This window comes from Montipora foliosa, chromosome 4 (genome assembly GCF_036669935.1).
Source record: "Montipora foliosa isolate CH-2021 chromosome 4, ASM3666993v2, whole genome shotgun sequence".
NCBI classification, from domain to species: Eukaryota; Metazoa; Cnidaria; class Anthozoa; order Scleractinia; family Acroporidae; genus Montipora; species Montipora foliosa.
Genome location: NC_090872.1, coordinates 8047675 through 8067674, shown reverse-complemented (window position 1 = coordinate 8067674; position 20000 = coordinate 8047675). Strand labels below are relative to the sequence as shown.

The window sequence follows — 20000 nt, the reverse complement described above, 5'->3', positions numbered from 1 at the left end:
AGTAGGAGTGACTGGTTGAATGGACAGGGAAGTTGAACTTAGCTGTACTCACATTACAAACACCCCATGCAACAGTGCATTCCTCACTTGTTGCCGAGGCCTGATTGGCTTGACATTCTATACCTGAAATGTGAAATGTTAATGAGATGTTATTCCTTCGTATCGGCCAGAACGAGTAGCATTTGTTTTTCTATGAGTTACGAGGAATAAAAGGGGTATTATCCACAGCGACACCCTTACAGAAGGATGAACCCACCCAAACGTGGACAACTGCTGAGCAATGTACAGGAATAAATGAAGGTAAACTAGTTGCTTGGGGGTTGGCAAAAGGACAACTGAAAAAATTCGAGTCCTACATGTGGGCAGGATTCAAACTTATGACCTCCATAACACTGGTCGGATGCTTTACTGTTTGAGCCACTAAAACTCATTGGAAGCTGGGGCATTTTTCTAGGTCCTGAATGGAAAATGTGTCCTGGTGGAGTGCAGGCTACTACAAAGACATGCATTTAAAAATTTAAGGTACATGACTTTGTAGAGCCTGCAGAGCAGTGGGACACAAGTCATTGTCCAATCAGGACCAAGAAAAAAGGCCCAAGCTCCCCAGGAGTTCTAGTAGCTAAATGGGTAGAGAATCTGACCAGTGTTGTCGTAGGTTCGAATCCTGCCCATGACTCTGAGTTTTAATGGGCAACAGGTCTTTAGAAGGCTGGCAACCGGTTGCTCATAGGGCAAATTAGTAAGAATGTAAGTGTCAAACACTCGTAGCTATTAAGACGAGGAATGGATTATTTTAAAATGGTCTAAAATTTCCTAAAATGAGCTACAACAGTATCCAAAATGACCTAAAATTAGCTACAACAGTATCTAAAATGACCTAAAATTAGCTACAACAGTATCTAAAATGACCTAAAATTAGCTACAACAGTATCTAAAATGACCTAAAATTAGATACAACAGTATCTAAAATGACCTAAAATTAGCTACAACAGTATCTAAAATAACCTAAAATGAGCTAAAATGACCAAAAATGACCTACTCATTTAAGGTCATTTTAGATCATTTTAGGTGATACTACGGTCGAACACTGAGTAAGTTAAGAAAACAAGGCGTAAAAGTAAGTTAAGAAAACAAGATTCAAGCTTAGACCATGTCGATCTTCATTGATTAAATAACGTACCCATTGATTACACATAGTTCTAATTGAAAACCAATTACTGCAATCACAAAAGCTAATGTACATATACATACACAAATCCATGATATGATTGCGGCAGATGGCGCAGTTGTCGACCACAATATCTGAAATTCAATAAATTTTGATTTTCATCTGTACCGGCTGAACGTTTTAAATGAAAACAATAACAAACTGAATAAAAGTTTTACTAAAATACTTTACCCCATGCCCACAACGCAACAGCATTCCACTGTAATAAACATTCCGAAAAGCAAGTTTAGAAAATATGATCTCTCAAAAAAAATACTCAGTGAGAAAAAGAAAGGTTTCGAAAACCATTAGCACCTTTTTCACTTCGAATCGTTTTTTGACAGCGCCCGAAGAAGTGGATGCAACAGAAGGGGAATCGATTTCCATTCCTTCAGCTTCCGCCATTTTGTGCGTTTGCTTTTTTTGCGCAAGCTCAGCGCCTTTGCGTCCAGGCCGTAAGCTTTGTAGCCAAGCCTTTTCAAATCAAGATGTCGGTCATGGTGTTAGAAACACGAAAAGATGTTTACTTTCTTCGTTTCAATTTGATCTTATAATCTCAACGTTGCCCGACGAACTCTTTAATTCATGGCAGCTATAACCTGTTCTCTGCGTGGGGGTAGAATATTAGCGAGCGGTTTTTCGGGATTTGTGAGCGAAAGAGGGAGTCATGTTGTTTTGGCCGCGGTTTTGTGTTCACCCATTCGTCAGCAGAAGCGATTTATTTCAAAGCCCTTGGAAGGAAGAACGGTGCGAATTGGCTGTGCATCCGGGTTTTGGGGAGATTCTGTTATGGCAGGTGACCAGTTGAATTTAATTAAGAGTTCACTTTTATGGTAGTGGCTAACAGCACCCTCTCTAAACAGTACTGGCTCACCCCACCCCTACTTGTGAAAGACAGCGGGTCTAAAACACAGATCACAGGTCAGTGTACATGCCACTGTGCCACAGAGAAATCAACAACATAACAAGTGTCTCCTAACCCTGATCACTGTACAAAATTTAGGGGAAACTTTTGTCCGAGTTGTTTGTCAGTGGAGCCTTGACTTCTAGTCTTGACCTGTGGAATGTGACCTAACTTTAGACCCAGGTCGTGAAAGACATATATTTATTATATAAACACGAATTAAATACCAAGTGAACTTTCGCACAAAAACATGATATCTTCACACGTGAAGATAACATGTTATTTTCACGTGTGAAAAGATCACTGTTGCAATTGTTGCAAATCAAAATGGCACCTTTCAATGCCTTTCGTGGAACGATTTAGTATTTCATTTTGGAGGATGGTGTTTATATAATAAATAGAATATTACATGGCCGCTTGGAGATACGAAATTTCTCTTCTCGTTATGAAAAATATTTCACTTGTTCGCTGAGCTCACTTGCAAAATATTTTTCAACACTCTAAGAGAAATTTCATATCTCCGCGCGGCCATGCAATATTCTCTATATGTACATAGGTGTACAAACCGGGGGGCGGGGGGTGGTGAGAGCTGCAGCCCCTCCCTCCCCCAGGTATGGAAATTATGTAATTTTTCGGGCAAAGCGCTCTTGATTCGGGCAACGACACTCAGGAGAAAACATTATAAAATATTGCTGTTGGCATGATTTCCAAAAGTAGTAAATAAAGTTTCTAGTTAGTTACTTTTTAGGTGATTAGATGCCTGAAAGTTGTTTCTTCAGAGATTTGGTAATTTGAATAATATTGTGTAAAATGTAAAGTGTATCGTTTCACTGACATCTGCTGCAGTTCGCGCTAAAAACCACAATAAATTGGGTCGTGTCGTACCTCACTGAATGAGGTTCAAGGTTGGGCAAAAGAACAAACAAAGATAACAATGGATTTGGCACAGAAAACAATTGGAAGTACGATACCATACAGCCAGTGAAATCTAGTGTTCAACAAGAGGTACGACCCTACCCAATAAATTAAGTAAACTGCTTTACATGAGAGCCATGTTTAAGTAGGCAGTTACTGTAATGTCTTTACTCGGACAGGCTGTTCCACGATGCGAACGGATTACCAAGTTTTCGAAGATAACTTGCACTCCAGTACCGGCCCGATAAAGCATCTCGTTTCTCTTTCTCGCTGGGTTTTGCAAATTTGCTTTCCCTTCGGCAAAGTATTGAACCCTTGTAGCCAAACATGCCATCGTTCACTCGACTCTGACTTCAGCCCCGAAATATCCATCAGTGGAATAGGATTTACCACCATAATGCTAGAAAAGAACTTTTTCTAAATCCTTGTCGCCAATGTAATGTCTGTACTCCAGACTGTTCCACGATCAAACGGATTACACTCCAGAAAACACACTCACGTTTTCAGTCCGCCATCTCTACCTCTAATTTCATAGACTGAGAGAGATTGCTGCCAAAGTAGGGTATCCGGCCACCCCTATTTACAGGGATAAATCCGGATCAAAATTGGATAGATGATGATGATGATGTTGATCAAAGATTTAAAGCCAACCTTAAATGAATATGTCAGCAGCGGTGTGTCTTTATTAGTTTTTGGAACCTCTGTTGTTACTTAATAGATAAAAGTTAATAAGTTAGTGATCCTGTATATTTAAAATCCATTTTTATATTAACCGTCACTTCTGGAGATGTATGCAAAAGCATACGAACGTCAAGTAAAAGGTAATTTCAAATGATGCGTTTATATCTGAAGTTTGTCACCACTATTTGTGTGTTATTTTTGTAAAGGTTTGGGCTGTTTCAGCTGTGGTACCCCTCACCCCCTACCTCCTACCTCACCCCCTACCTCCTACCCCCCACCCCTCACCCCCTAACCTCCTTCCCTGGATTAGTTATGCCGATCTGAACCGATCCATTGTTTCCACTTTCATAGCTCCACAACTTGTGCTTGAAGGTGAAATTAATTACCTTGTCTCAGACTACCTCTCAGAGATCACAATGTCACTTTTGACCGCAGCCAAGCGTAAATCTCCAGTAAGTACTGAATACATGCTTAAAATATATGCTCTTATTTTGAAATTGTCAGTTTTTGTGGATACTGTTTGGCAGTAAATAATTGTTTGCAGTTTCTGTACATGTACAGGGGTTTCAATAACTTTTGCAGTAGATTCCTGGGCTAATCAATGTAAGCGGCGGTCACTCTTATCTTTTACAAGGGTTTGAGTGAAAATCAAGGCAGAGTGGCCGGCGATGAGAGACAAATTTCTGACAAACAGGCGGCGGTATATTGCCGGTGACCGGCTTCTAATGAAACCTCTCCGTGTACCGATAGTCGTTTTCAGGATCTAACAGCAAGCTTTTTCTGTATGTCTGTATGCAAAAAGCTTTCACTCAAGAATCACAAAAAGAGTTGTGTTTGTTTACTTAAAACATACCGTATTTACCTGTGTATAAGTCGATCCCATGTATAAGTCGACCCCCCCATTTTTGATGGCAAAAAAAGCAATTTCTTAATTTCTTTGCTAAATGTTCATGGGATACTAATCTTGAATTCTTTGATTTCCAGAACTGTGGATTCACAAAAAATTAAGGGCCTCAAGCGCTTAATAGTTTGTGGTTCAGCGGTTGTTGTATGTGCGGGCATTTTGTCCTTGAATTTCAGAAAATGTAAACATGTAAACCTCAAACTAACCTGTTTCGTTGTTCAAGGATAAAGGGCTTTAGAGGATAAGCACAACATCACAGAAGCAGGAGTCAATCTTTCAAAATAACTTCAAAAACGATGCGAAATGTGCAAGGTTTAATTGGTCCTTGACTTATAATTTCTCACATGGCAAACGAAACAAAACTCATAAACCAAACAATACAAAGTTTGCAAAAGCATTTAAATTATCCAGGTTTGTATGAAGAATAAAAAACAATCATTACCAATCAGCATTTTCAGGCAACACGAGTGACAATCATGCTTGCACGCAAACACGAGGTATTGCGCCAGGTTACTAAGCCATTGAAGGATCGCGTTTCATTTGAAGAAACAAGAATGTTTTTTAGAGCTTCCGCCTTTGGAAAACGAACATTTCCAGTGTCTATTTCATATTTGTGCTTGTGAGTATCTTCAACATTTAAGTAAAACAAATCCTTTTTCATTTCAACTGGAATTGCTTAATTACATGTACATTCATTGTGAAGTCTTTCATCATTCATTTTGAAGTCTTTGGTCCACTGCGTTCGTTATGCCCAAAGACCACATTATGATGTTAATTTTGAATAAATTATGTAGCTGGAACTTGGCTCGAAATCTTTGACCAATGTATAAGTCGAGGGCGATTTTTGGAGCTTCATTTGAGGCCATAAAAGGTCGACTTATACACGGGTAAATCAAGGGAGTGGTCATTATTTACAGGTGGGGGGGGGGGGGGTGGCGGTGGGGGCTGGTGATGATGATGGAAATGATGTTGGTGTTGGTGGTGATTTGTAACACAGATAAAGAAAGTTTATAGTGTTAATGAAAGTTGCTTTGTTTAATAGTTGAGGCCCTTCCAGCTGTACAAGCAGCTTACAAGTTTTGCTGGCTATAATATATTTGAATAATTGTCTATGGTTCTTTTAACCAATAATATTACTGGTGTATATTATTTGGCGTTGTCGTTGTCATAGCCAGGATTGTTTCTTGAACTCCCTTTTACCAACAGCATGAACTGTTCAGTCTCTCTGTTGTTTCAGACATTAGGATATGCCCCTGACTTCATACAGGGAGTAATGAAACCACTCATCAAACCAATCAAAGAAAAAGGTAGGTTGTGGATAGAGGTCTTAATAATAAGCTAATAATAATAATAATGATGATGAATATGATGATGATAATAATAATATATGAATTCGTATTCGGGGGGTATAGTTGATTGGAAGAAGCAAGAACTTCAGGATTTAGACTGCAGAACAAGAAAATTACTGACACTGAACGGGAGGTTTCACCCATGGGATTGTGTAAAACGTCTCTATGTCCCAAGGAAGGAGGGAGGAAGAGGCCTAATCTTGGTAGAAGACTTTGTCAATCAGGCAGGAATATTGCTGGAGACATATGTCCAATCCAGTGAGGAGAAGATTTTGAAAGCCGTCAGGAGGAAAGGAGTTGAAAATCAAGAAACGGCTGCCAGTTTTAAAGAGAGGAGGAGAACTGGAAATACCAAAGGTTGGAAAGAGATGCCATTATATGGACAATTTGCAAGACAGAGCGAAGATCAAAGAAACAATGAAACATGGACTTGGTTAAAAGAAGGAAACCTTAAAAGAGAAACAGAGTCTCTTATTATTGCAGCACAAGATCAAGCAATAAGAACAAATTACGTAAAAGCAACTATTGACAGGTCACAGGATGATCCCAAATGTAGAATGTGTAAACAAAACAATGAGACCATCAGCCACATAGTAAGTTGGTGCCCGAAACTGGCGCAGAAGGAATACAGAAAGAGGCATGACAATGTAGCTAGCTAGGGCAGTTCACTGGGACCTGTCAGAAAAATATGGGTTTGAGCAAAGTGAGGGGTGGTATGACCATGTGCCGGACAGTATACTTGAAAATGAGGATAACAAGATGCTGTGGGACATTACTGTGTACAGACAGACCATGAGATAGAGGCTAGGAGACCGGATTCATTAATCATTGACAAGATTGAGAAGAACTGCCAAATCATAGACGTGGCAATCCCGGAAGATGGAAGGGTGAGAGCAAAAGAAGATGAGGAAGTAGAAAAATATGAAGACCTTGCGAGAGAAGTTTGAAAGATGTGGGGAGTAAGAACAAAGGAGATACCCATAGTGGAAGGGGCGTTGGGAACAATGCCACTGAAGTTAAAAGAAAATCTGAGGACCATAGTTGTAGACACATCCATTGAACTGATTCAGAGATCTGAACTGTTGAGATCGGCAAGGATTCTTAGGAAACTGCTGGAAATGTAGGCAGGAGAGGAAGGTACCTTGAAGGACGCTTCTTGGTTTCCTTTGAGAACTGGTTGTTGCCCCGAACCAATGAGAGCCAGATTCTATCTGAGATTATTAGCAATAATAATAGTAATAATAATAATAATAATAATAATAATAATAATAATAATAATAATAATAATAATAATAATAATAATTCTGATAATGATATTAATAAGACCTCAAACTTGCATGATGGAGCAAAAAGTAGACCTCTGCTAATAATTGGGGACTACAAAAAGGCAAAGTCACTTTATTTAACGTCAAATTGATTTGATTTCTGTACCATGTCCCAGGACTGCCCAAAAGCAAAATCGACGTTAATCGCGTTACGTTTGACAACAGTTAGGCTTTTGACAGACATGAGTAAATTTTGTTTGGCCAATGTCTGATGACCGACTGTTATTTGCAGCCGTGATGTCCTCAGTTGGTATCCCAGTGCTAACTACACTTGACACTTGTTAAAGAAGTTTAAAAGTTTATTCATAGTTAATCGAGGGACTGGTTATGAAACCTTATAACTTTCAAAAGCGAGAACAATGTTGTTTCAATCGATGTTGAATTGACAGTGACCCTGCACAATCTTTTGTTTTCCCTTCGCACGGGTTTGCAAATTTGTTGCGCATAATTAAATTGAAAGATTTGATTGGTTATCTTCTCGAAAAAAGGGTGTGTTTTGTGCAGGGTCAAGGCCAAAAATATGGACAAAAACATGAAACAAAGGAACTTGTCCAGTTTCATAACTGTTGTATCTCATGACGTAATGTGATGTACTAGGGAATTTTGGGTAAATAAAAAGATGGCCGCTTTAGAATAACATGTGGTGTACTTTGGTCTTGTTATTGAACTCAAGAATACAAAAATAACTATCTCCATGCATTAACTATGGTTTATTATAATACTCAAACATGACTGTGTGCGTGGTACCGGTGTCTTGCTCCATTTTTCTAAGATTTCCCTGTAGTGCTGAAACGAAGGGGAGGAAGGGGGAAGGGCTAAGTTGAAACTACCTGTTTGTAGCCTGCACTTTTTGGTTATTTCCAAACAAATCTCTGTCAAAACAATGGTAAACAAAAAGGAAACTATTAAATTCTATGCAGTAGACATGTTTTAATTAAAGTACATTGTTTACTTGAATCCTAACTATTATTCTCTACTTTCTCAAATCTCGTAAATAAATACACCTTGTTCAGCCCCAAAAAGTTGCGTAGGCATTGTTTTCAATTTCTCTTGGGACATCTTCATGTCCCAGCTGCGGGAGAAATGGCAAACAATGATTATGCAACATTTTTGGGTGTAAAAAAGATGTGTTATGGGATTTGAGAAAATAATGAATTCACAGTTTTGTGCAACAGTAAGCAGGTTGCTAATATAAAATATTTTATGTTAGTACATTTTAGTTTTATATTAGCAGATTTTTATCGGCAAATTAATTTTTATATTGGTATATCAGTATGTGTGTATATCTGGGAGGCATGGTGGCCTCATGGTTAGAGTGCTCAACTCCAGATTGAATGGTCTGGATTCGGGTCCTGGCTGGGGACATTGTGTTGTGTTCTTGGGCAAGACACTTTACTTTCATGGTGTCTCTCTCTACCCAGGTATAAATGGGTATCAGCGAAAATGCTGGGGGTAACCCTGCGATGGACTAGCATCCCATCCAGGGGGGAGTGGAAATACTCCTAGTTGCCTGATGGGCCTTCCTAGGCTCGTAACAGACTTTACCTATATCAGTATTTATATGTACCGTAATTTAATTTTATGTATTGGTATATCAGTATTTACATTGTACCATAATAATTATTTTACATGCAGGTATTCGTGTAGTAAGCAATGCTGGAGGCATCAATCCTCATGAGTGTGCAAATGCTTTGCTTTCTGTGGCAAAAGAGTCGAGTTTAGATCTTAAAGTTGCTGTTGTTACTGGTGATGACCTAATGAGTGATGTTGAGAAACTGCGTCAAGCTGGCATCAAAGATATGGACAGTGGACTTGAATTTCCTTCTAACGTAGAGAGCGTGAATGCATATTTAGGGTAAGCAAGTGTATAGGGCCTGGAAGATTGTCTCTACGGTGTACTTATAATAAATAAATAAATAAATAAATAAATATACAGTTTTACTGATATGCCCACATATGCCCCTAATTAGATGAGCGCAGATTTCTATAAACATAATGAAGTGTCCCGTTCATCTTCTCCCCAAGTTCGACATCACTTATGTCTTGGAATACAGACAATTAACGTCACAAAGTGCCCCCCCAAATGCTTCCCCTCAATTAAGGATAAAAGGCTGCATTTATCATAAGCTACCTTACCTTATTGTTGGAAATAGGTACCAAGGGCTTATACCACATTCACTTACTTACTTACTTTGGCCCTTTGCTCCTCCCGGAGCAAAGGCCACCAACAATGACTCGCCAGTCTCCGCTGTCCTGCGCTATCCTTTCAAGTTGTGTCCAGTCCTCTTAATATCCTTTCAAGCTCCTGTCGCCAGGTGTTCCATAGTCGGGGTTGCAGCTTCCTTTCGGCTTTCTCTGCAACTCGTCGTATACGTTCGCGAGGGAAGCCCTTCTTCTTCCAGAACTTGTAGAGCTTGTTGATTCATCATTGGTGTTTCTGTAGCAACATGAGTTTTTACGGGGTAGGCTACGCCCAACCTTCCTTCTTTCTCAGCCGGACTTAGGACCGTCCATGGCGGAGTTATACTGCATTCACACCAAAGCTTAAACATGTTTAAAAACTGTTTAGTTAAACATAGTTTAAAATTGTTTTCTTGATACAAGTTACTACCTGACATAATGTAGACTCCAAATTCATCAAAATGAAGACACGCATTAGAACTTACATGAACCCTACGTAAAATTCAGTCTTTCAGCCTTCCGTTGCTCATTTTTATTTTGTTAAATCTGGTTTAATTAAACGTGTTTAGTTGGTGTGAATCGGGTTTTAGACTTAACACTCTTTGTTGGATGTCAAAATTCTGACTAACTTTGTTGTTGAAACAGAGCTGCTCCCATTGCTCGAGCACTGGAGCTTGGAGCTGACGTTGTGATCACTGGAAGATGCGTGGATAGTGCTCTGGCTCTGGGACCTCTCATGTATGAGGTACAAAAATAATATACCTGATATCATGGTATTATTGCATTTGACAAAGGAGGATGCATCCTAATCATGACAGTCCTATGGGATGTCCATTAAACATGACATGTACCGGTATGTGTCCTTTTAAATCACCATTTTGATCAGTCTCCTCAATAAATATTGTAAAGACATCAAGTGAACTTAAGGGAGATCAATTCTATTCAGATTACTTAGAATACACGAACCAGTTTAATTAGTTCCAAATTTTAAAACATCATATTTACTGTGGTTTAAAAATAAAATTGATGGTGTTAAACAGTTTCTTACTAATGAATGACTATTTTGCAGTTTGGATGGAAATCAAATGAGTATGACTTGCTAGCTGCAGGAAGGTATATATTCAATGAGAAAAGATCTTGGTTTAATAAATTATTGATGAGTATTTAAGAGTTTAATGGATTAATAAATGAAATCACTGTAATAATTATAACAATTATTACAATATTATAATTCTTATTATAATTATACAATTAATGGTATTTACCCAGAAAGCTCCACTAATGTGAAAGTGGTATTAATGGAGTTCCTGCATCTGATTGAATTGAAATTTAGAAATGTAGGTTTTTGAGGAGTGGGGAAACCGGAGAACCTGGAGAAAAATCTCTTGGAGCAGAGTAATGAACCAAAAACAAACTTAACCCACATATGGCTACGAGTCTGGAATCGAACCTGGGCCACATTGGTGGGAGACAAGTGCAATCACCACTACACAATCCCTGCTTCCCAAACTTACTTGTACTCAAACTTATCAATCTTTCTATGTTAGTTTGGTAGGTCATTTAATAGAATGTGGTGCACAGTGTACTGGTGGCATCTTCACTGACTGGCAAACAGTCCCTGACTGGTATGTCTATTTGCAGTGATAGGGAAGTTGTTAACCCTTTGACGTCCAAACCGGCCGAAACCGGCCGGACTTAGTATGTTACTCTGTCTAACGCCAGACGATTTTACTCGTCAATGGGGAACCCCTGGGCGTCAATGGGTTATAATATAGTGAATGTAAGAATTAGCTGACTTCCCATCTTTAGATGATATGAAAGTCTTGGCTGGATCATTCAATGAGCATAGTGAAATTATTTTTCTTCGGATGAGTAATTACAGTGGACTCCTGATAACTTAAACCTTCAAGGGAAATTGAAAAAGATTACAGTTATCGGGAGTTCGAGTTATCGGGAGTAAGGAGTTGAGCAGCAACACTTTATGAAGATACAGGTACTGAAGTTAAATGTACCCTAAACCCATGAAACCTGAACTGGACTGACACATTTTGTGAAATGCAATAAAGGGCCCAAGATTACAGGGTTTCTTCAAAATAAATTAAATGTTTTGGACTACAGCACACTGTTTGTTTTGATTTGTCACGTACTGGCAGATGTGGTTTGATTTACCGAGGGTAAAATTGCAGTAAATGTATAATGGAAATCCAGGGGAAATCAATTTTGTCTTGAGTTAGGGTGAGGTTGAAGTTAGAGAGAGCCGACTAAACAGCAATTTAAGGTGTTTGAGATCTAGTTTATTATGCTGGGACAAAAGTAACGTTGATGTTGGTCTAACTGACAATTTCGGACCTGCAACATAGCAAACTCACTATTGCCATTGTCTCTTTACTCCTTTCCATTACAAATAGGTTTGTTGTGTTCATTAGAACTGATTTTCAGGGTTTTTTGCCCAGGGACAACATTGGTTACCCCATAGCTGAGTGCGCAGCTGATGGCAGATTTGTTCTTTCCAAGCCACCAAACACTGGAGGCCTTGTGTCGCCATCTACTGTAGCAGAGCAGGTTAGAAGCTACAGAAAGTAGATACAGCACTTACATGGTTGTCAAGATAAGCTGGTATTGGCACAATCACAAAATAATAGTATTACTTTGAATTCATAGTTTTGGAAATTTTGGCAGCTAAATGTAGAAAGCATGAAGGTCTTAAGTACCAGCGGTCTTTGTTAACACTCCTTTTGAGTTGACCTATATGACTTTTGTCAACCATTTAGCAGAGAAATTTGCTAACTGAAAAAGGGTTGAAAGAGAGAAATTATCCTTGCACTTACGTACACGTATCTGGACATTTTAAGCAATTTATTTATTGTCTCTTGTAGTTGCCTAAAAATTCAGGCTGCTCTTATGGGATTTAAACACATGACGTCTGCAATGCCAGTGCTATTCTCCACCAACTGAGCTATGAAGCCACACAGTTGCGAGCAGGTCACTTTGCATCGCAGAGATCCCGTCAGAGCCAACACAACAAAAGCTTGAACCACTTTATGGAGTGGACTAAAGATCCCAAACCCAAATTTATTTTTTGTCTTTTTTGTAACAGCTTGTTTACGAGCTTGGTGACCCTGCAAAGTACATCCTTCCAGATGTGACTTGTGACTTCACTCAAGTCCGGCTTCAAGGACTCATTGGTAAGCGTTGTTGCCAGCTGAAGAGCAAGTAGTCAATTGGCTAGCTGTGAGCATGTTCTTTCCTTATGCTACCACATGTTGGACTGCTCAGTGTGCAGCACTGTTATTCTGCGACATTATTGTTGTCCTGATTATCTTGAATGAAATTCTTGTGGTTCACAAGTTGTTTGCTGAGAAACAAACTTTGTATCCCTTATATCCTTTTTTCTTATTTTAAGATTACAGCAGTTGCTGTTGATTTTTACTGAACCTACAAGCAAGCTCTCTAATTTTTTTCTACACAAGCTCCAAGAAGCTTGGAAGGAAACCCCAAGCTTCCAAGGCTTCACCCCTCTCTCAATTGCTTCATGCTACAATGAAAAAGTGGAAAGCAGGCAAGCTTGTGGGCTTATTGAACAAATTAAGCCCACAAGCACAAATACATGTAACTTAAGAACTTTATTCAAATAAAGTTTGTAAGTTACATGTATTTTGTTAACATTGTTATAGGCTATGATGGTGGTGCAGTACTTGTTCAAGGTGCATATGGTGAACCAGCGACTGATTCCTACAAGGTACTGTACAAAAAGTTTCTCAATATTTATTTGGTAACATTCTGTCCTTAAGGCCTTATGTGCCTACTGGTGTGGTGAGATTTGATGATGATGATGATGATGATGATGAACATTCCCTTCAAATAGGAGACATGTCCTTTGAAATCACTGTTTTGGTTGGATGCATTGTGTATTTGAGTGGATATTAATTTTGATAAATTTAGACAGTGCTAAAGAGAGTAATTAACGTTTCCAGATTAACAGCTTAATGTGTCATTAGATGGATTACACAGATAAAACAAAACAATATTAAATTTTGGCTAGACAATGTGTGATGACCAAAAATGCTATATCCTTAAGTTAAGTTGCCAGTTGTAAGAAATAGCAAGTATGAATATTGAAAAATAACACGCCAGTTGTGAGAAATGGGTAGTGTGAACTGGGGACCTTTCAGATTTGGTTTGCGTGAAAAAGTTTCAGGTCCATTTTCAGTCAACTTCTTTTCTTTTGATCTGCCAAGTTAGGAAAATGAATGATAGCTTTTTGTCTTATTAATGCCTGTATCAGTACCATCAGCCCAAAATGCCAAATTTTTTGATCAGCACCTTGATTTGCATACTAGGTGTGTGCAACACATGCTGATGGTTTCCGTGCCACTGCAGTGTGCCCTGTTGGGGGGCCATTTGCTTCACTTAAAGCCAGAAAGACAGGTGAAGCTCTTTTAAAAAGGTATGATAATTTATTCAGTTTATTCAGATAGAGGAAATTATATTCATTTTTTTACATATTTATGGGATTATTATTCAGGTATATGTTATTGCATTCTGTACCTAACTTACACAAAATTAATGATCACCCTGTAAGCTAGATTTTGATTATTCATTAGAATATCTTTGGAACGGTATCAGAATTTACAAGGGTATTAATGTGACCTGAATGTAATAATAATGATAATAATAATAATAATAATAATAATGATCATAATAATAATAATAATAATAATAATAATAATAATTTTATGGGACTGCACACTTCAGACAGATAAGGTAATGGAACACTCTCAACCTGACATCGTAATTCTGTGCGAAAGACCAAGAGAATGTGCGTTGGTAGACATTGCATGCCCCTTTGATATGAGGGTGAACGAGAAAGAACAAGAAAAACGTGAAAAATACAGTGATTTGCCATGTGAAATTGGCCGAATTTGTGTAAAAGTTTAAAAGGGTGAAGGTTATCCCAATCGTCATAGGGGAATTGGGCATTGTAAGTAAAGACTTTGAAAAGTACCGAGAACAACTACAGTGTGCGGTAAATTTCTCAGCTCTGCGGAAAGCCTGCTTGCTAGGAACATCCAGAATCCTGAGGAAGGTGCTGGATATTTTACTCAAAATGACTTTTGGATGGCAGATGATCTTAACGTTCTTCTTTCTCTTTATTTTAAAGGACCAGAAGAATGTTTGAAAAATTGAAGCTTGATGACTACACAAGAACACATATACAAGTAAGTATGAAACAATGAATGTGTGACTACATGTGTACATGTTATATGGATGTTTTCTCAAATCATTGGCTTATTATGTCTTCATTGCTATCGTTGTTACTATTATCATTGCATGTGTAGGTGATAGGCTCTGAACAGACATATGGAAAACAAGCGTTTCCAGGCGTCTTGACTGCGGTGAGCACATGTCATGTTTTCATGTCTAGACAATTTATTGTTTGACAAAATGGGAATGGGTTCCAATTGGGTGGGTCCTGTGGTCTCATTGGAATCCAGTGTTGCAAAGCAGCTTGCAGTGCTGGTAAGCTTTAAACATATGTAAGAGTGTCTGAAAGACCTTTTGGCATACAAATCACAAGAAGATGGGTAACTTGTAAACTATGCAGACTTAAATTTGCTCAGGTTCAAGACAAACATTAATTTTGTAACACTGTTAAATATGTTGCTTTTACACCAAGTGAAAGCATTGCTCTCTCTAAGGTCATTTCAAACCATTTTTTTCGCAGAGAGTTCTTACCCCGAGGTAAATTTTTGAGAGGTTTCAATAACAGCTGGGTATTGGGTAGAAATTCCCGCGTTTGGAGAGCTTATTACCTGCCTGACTATAATTCCATTGACATCACTGCTGATATTTTTTACTAAAATTCTTATTTAAACCCCTGAGACCTGCAAAATCAATGTGTAGACAGTGACTACTGTAGTCATTATTATGTTGCTTCTAAAAATATTAAACAATTATTTAGGTCTGAGAATTATTTTATTCAAGGCTATGGAACACAAAAAGATACCAACTTTGCCATTTATTTTGTTTATTAATTCTGTACCTCCTATTGGTTTAAACAATAAAGTTACTTTATCTAACACAAAAATCTTAAGTGGGCAATGTCACACATTGCTAACTTTCCTGGTCTTTTTTGGCGGCAAGTCTGGAAATTGGTTCAGGTTTTTTACCACAAAACTTCAGAATCGCGCTTTCAAAATGGGATTAAGGTTCATTTGATTTCGCATACCTGCACTCCATAAGTTGATGCATACTCAGTTTGAAAATGAAAGCATTCTGTAGTAAAGGTTTTGCTGCAGAACAATAGTAAAAATACTTGTTGTTTTTAATATAAATCGTAACTGAAGCAAAAAGCACATTTTCCAGACTCCTAGGGAAGCGGTATTATGGCTAGCCGTCCATCATCAGCAGAGAAAGGCACTGGACTTGTTTGGAATGGAGATAGCATCTGCAGGAACTAGCATGGGTGTGTATGCAGCTCAGCTGGGCGTAGAAGGTGGGAAAGATAGGGGAGATGGGTTGAAGCTGGTAAGGTGCAGAGTGTGACCTCGTTAGTGATAATCTGCAACTCGAAGAATGTTCCGTTTGCTTCCGCCATTAAGGCACTTCTTTCGCAAAGCTTTCAAGACAAGACAAGACTAGATCTTTATCTAGAGGCCGACCGCAGTCGAAGCCAACCCTAATGCTCCTTTTTCTGTGGGAGAAACGACGACTGCAACCACAACTTTACAAAACACTGAATATTATCATTGGTTAAAAAGAAATCGTGCTGCACATGTCGTTGCAAGAATATTATTGGTTAAAAAGGAAAAATAATTGTGCTGCACGTGCAGCGCGAATTTCCGTGCATTTTTGCCGTACTCCACAAAACAACAACGTGAAATCACCAAATTTTAGGCTTTGACGACAACCTGAGCATATAACAAAGAACCGTTCATTTTCTATTTTTACCCTGCTAGTTACAGGATAGTTCGCCCGTATTGTACAAGGTGAAGAAGACGGAATAATCTTGAAATACTTGTGATAGCACCAAGTGATATTTTGGAGTGACACTTTCGTTCACGTTGCCGATGTCCTTAAACTCCCTTATAGAGCGAATTTCAATCGAGTGTCGTAAAACCAAAACCAAAGTAATTACTTTGGCCAATCAAAAAGGATGGAGACAATCCAGTAAACCAATCAAAACTCGAAGTAATTACACGTAGTCGAAACAAAGCGCGGGAAAAATGTGCACGCGCGAGTCACGATTGGTTTTGGTTTCACTTCTGATTGGTTGAGCGAGAACTTTGAACCAATCACTGTGTGAAGTAATGCAAAACTAAAGCAATTCGCTACACTGTAATTACTCTCGACACTCAATTGAAAACCGCTCTAACAGCAATGTGAAATCACCGCATTTGAGGTTTTGGTAACAACATGAACATATAGGTGTAAGCCTTCCATTCATTATTTTACTCGGAAACTGAGCATACCCACTTTATTTAGGATACTTCCCCCACATTGTACGGTATGATGGAGATGGAGTAATCGCTAAAGACTTACGACAGTGCAAAGTTACATGAAAAGCTTTTTCAAGCGCTCTCTCCTCCTCTCTGAAATCACTTTTGTTATTGTTGATTCGCATCGTGCTTGATAGCAAATGCAGTAAGCGACTTGCAAACTTAACGTTTCAAAGAGAAATATGTTTATTTGAATTCTGTTTCCAAGCCTCTTGTCTAACAATTCTTTTTTTGAAACTAACTTTGTATGTAAACGGATTCGGTAGGCCAAGACACATTTTTAGAATTTTTTTTAGGGAAAAACTATTGTAGTCACTTTTTTTCCCAGAAAAATGGAGAAAGAAAGCAACTTTTGAGTTAAATGCTACTTACAGACACAGAAATTCAAAGAAAAGTAACAAACCCTCCCACATGGGCCTGCAGTAATTACATACAGCAGTATGTCATATATGTTGAAAAAAAGAAATGTTTAGAGTTTTGTTGTATGTACAAGGGAACCATTGAATTTCCTGTATTGCCTTATACTTTGCTAGGTTATTTCTTTTTTTTTTTTATGGAAATAATAGTACTTATTTTGCACAATCGAAACTATTCGATGTGCAGTGAAGGGGAAGTGACTTAATGCTGGACAATGCGACAAGTATTGAGAAACGCTATTGTAGTTTGCATGTATAGAGAGAATCAAAGGTTGACTATCGTGTACTCACGTTGTCGTCAAGACATCAATTGTAATTTCACGTTGTTTTGCAGAGGAGGGGAAAGGAAGTATACGAAAATGTGTGCTCACGTGCAACACGCTTTTTTTTTTTCGCTTAGCAAACCTTTGTTGGTTTCGACGGCGTCACTGTTGCCGATGCCGTCGCCTTTGCGATAGCTTCCTAACAATGCTGGTGCACGGGACGAGAACGAGGACGGCGTCGGAGAAGGATGATGATGATGATGATGATGATGATGTTTACCCTCCATAGACGACCCTACTAAGCGTCAATATTGCATTCTAAAAATAGAAGGCAGTGTGGCCCAGTGGTTAGGGCGCTGGCCTTGAGATCCGGAGATCCCGTATTCAAGACCCGCTCTGACCACTCGTTGAATATGATCCTGGTAGTCCGTGGTTCAACTTCCCAGCTGCACTTGTAAATAGCCAACTGGTTTGCCTCCGGCCAGTTGGGATTCTTAACTGTTGTTGTTGTTATTCTGTTCCGTCGTTTCGTTGTGTTTCATTGGCCCTGAAAAGTATGTATTGTATTGTACATTACGTTTTGCTTCAGTCACCTACACAGAGAAGGAAATGAAGCTGGCGCAAAGCGACGCGCAATATGATTGATAATTAGCCAATACTCGAATTGTCTTGTTGTTCCTTCTCTGCAGCTCCTGGGTTGACTGCCCTGGTTGGAGGAAGGCCAAGAGTGTAAGAATGAAACTACTCCCCGTTTGAATTATTTCAATTTTTGTTCTTTTCAATTCATAAATCAAATGTTTTTGTGTTTTCACATCTTTGTTTGTCATTCAGGTCTCCATTGCTAAGGCTTTTTTCCTTCCTGTATCCCAAAGACGAAGTGAAGGTCCGTTTAATGGCACTGTAGCTACGTTATAAGAGTGTAGTAAAGTTGACAAAAGGAACTCGAAGCAACGAAAACTCTTACGGCTATGAAAAGGTCACCTCAAAATACAACTTGGCGCTAATAATCATTTGTCGATTATTTTATCTTCTTTTCCTGGCCTGGGACATTAGGGCGGTTTATACGAGAGAAAATAAGCCGCGGCTTACACATGGCGCAAACACCTCGTATAAATGGTACAAAATATACGTTTACGGCTTTCTCAAGTCGTGGCTTATCCTGGCCTGGGAGGTTATACTCGTGTTAATGGTTCCTTTCGAGTATTATGCACTCCGCGGCCAGAGTAAGCCGCAGCTTATTTTCTCTCGTATAAACGGCCCTATTGTCTTGTGTTCTTGGGCAAGGCACTTTGCTCTCACGGAGCCTCTCTCCACCCAGGTGTATAAATGGGTACCGGCGAAAATGCGGGGGGTAACCCTGCGATGGACTAGCATCCCATCCAGGGGGGAGTAGAAATACTCCTAGTCGCTTCATGCTACAGAAACCTGAGATAAGCGCCGGCCTGATGGACCTTTCTAGGCTCGTAACAAAGACTTTTTTCTTTTACCTTGTTATAATGGCTTTTTGCATAGTACGGCAAGGAAATGTTTTGAAATGTTTTCCGCACGTGCAACACGAATGTTCTTGCCCGTTTAACCAATATTATTAAATTCTCGACCTCGGATATTGCGTTTCTCAGTAGCCGCTTTCTGACTGGTTCACTCAATCTCGGTTATCAGCTCATATACCGTATGACCTAATATGGAAACTGATTGCGTCAAGTGTTGTAAAGCTAGAAACTGATTGGCTTTTATTTCCAAGCGTTCATGGGCCGGTTTCTCGAAGCTTGGTTTGCGCTAAGAGTTGTCAAAACCTATAGGTTTCCATGGTATTTAATGCTGGTTAGCGCTATCTATGCCTCGAGCAACCCGGGCCAGCATATAATGAACATTTAACAAAACAATTTGTCCATTCGCCTTTGTTGGATTTTGGACGGGTTGAAACCAACTCGGCGGTACGCGCCTCGTTGGCTCTTTACAATCAAATATCCAACGCGCGCTCATGGAATAATTTTTAATTATTTGACTTTCAATCTCGAATATTTCTAGCGTTTTCTAGTGCTACCGGTTGCTAGCGTTCTGTTTAGTTCACTCAGTATCAGCTCATATTCATTCCGGTCGTTTTGTGAAATTTGAAAACGGTTCAGAGTTAATAAAACAACTATTTCATTCCCGCTTGCTGGATACGAGAGTAGTTATCTTTTTGGATGTTTGTGTTCGTAGGTTGATATCTTCATGAACGGCGAACATGTGGAGACAATGCCAACACCAGATCCTGAGAAAACACCGGTTGAACGTGACAGAGAAACGAACATACACGCGACAGCTCCCCGAACAAGTAAGTGTAGGTAGCTTGAACAACGACGAGGAAACGTCA

The 20000-nt window shown here is 39.1% G+C and overlaps 2 protein-coding genes across 2 annotated transcripts in view; one reads left to right on the top strand and one right to left on the bottom strand.

Moving 5' to 3' along the window:
* The window catches only part of LOC137998916 (E3 ubiquitin-protein ligase RBX1), a 4581-nt gene extending 2937 nt beyond the window's left edge, over positions 1-1644 (bottom strand). The window contains exons 1-4 of the mRNA XM_068844756.1: positions 1523-1644; positions 1400-1427; positions 1252-1302; positions 53-123 (exon numbers count right to left, since the gene is read on the bottom strand). Coding sequence (XP_068700857.1) covers positions 53-123; positions 1252-1302; positions 1400-1427; positions 1523-1612 — 240 coding nt within the window. The 5' untranslated portion in view covers positions 1613-1644. The remainder of the gene's footprint in view (positions 1-52; positions 124-1251; positions 1303-1399; positions 1428-1522) is intronic.
* Positions 1645-1677: 33 nt separating this feature from the next.
* Positions 1678-20000, top strand: part of LOC137999708 (uncharacterized) — a 27151-nt gene continuing 8828 nt past the window's right edge. The window contains exons 1-17 of the mRNA XM_068845566.1: positions 1678-2003; positions 4059-4159; positions 5849-5918; positions 8921-9140; positions 10112-10211; positions 10536-10579; positions 11014-11091; positions 11920-12028; positions 12564-12651; positions 13141-13205; positions 13807-13913; positions 14628-14685; positions 14806-14862; positions 15833-15932; positions 18334-18373; positions 18476-18527; positions 19847-19961. Of these exons, the coding sequence (XP_068701667.1) occupies positions 1793-2003; positions 4059-4159; positions 5849-5918; positions 8921-9140; positions 10112-10211; positions 10536-10579; positions 11014-11091; positions 11920-12028; positions 12564-12651; positions 13141-13205; positions 13807-13913; positions 14628-14685; positions 14806-14862; positions 15833-15932; positions 18334-18373; positions 18476-18527; positions 19847-19961 (1615 nt within the window). The 5' untranslated portion in view covers positions 1678-1792. The remainder of the gene's footprint in view (positions 2004-4058; positions 4160-5848; positions 5919-8920; positions 9141-10111; positions 10212-10535; positions 10580-11013; positions 11092-11919; positions 12029-12563; positions 12652-13140; positions 13206-13806; positions 13914-14627; positions 14686-14805; positions 14863-15832; positions 15933-18333; positions 18374-18475; positions 18528-19846; positions 19962-20000) is intronic.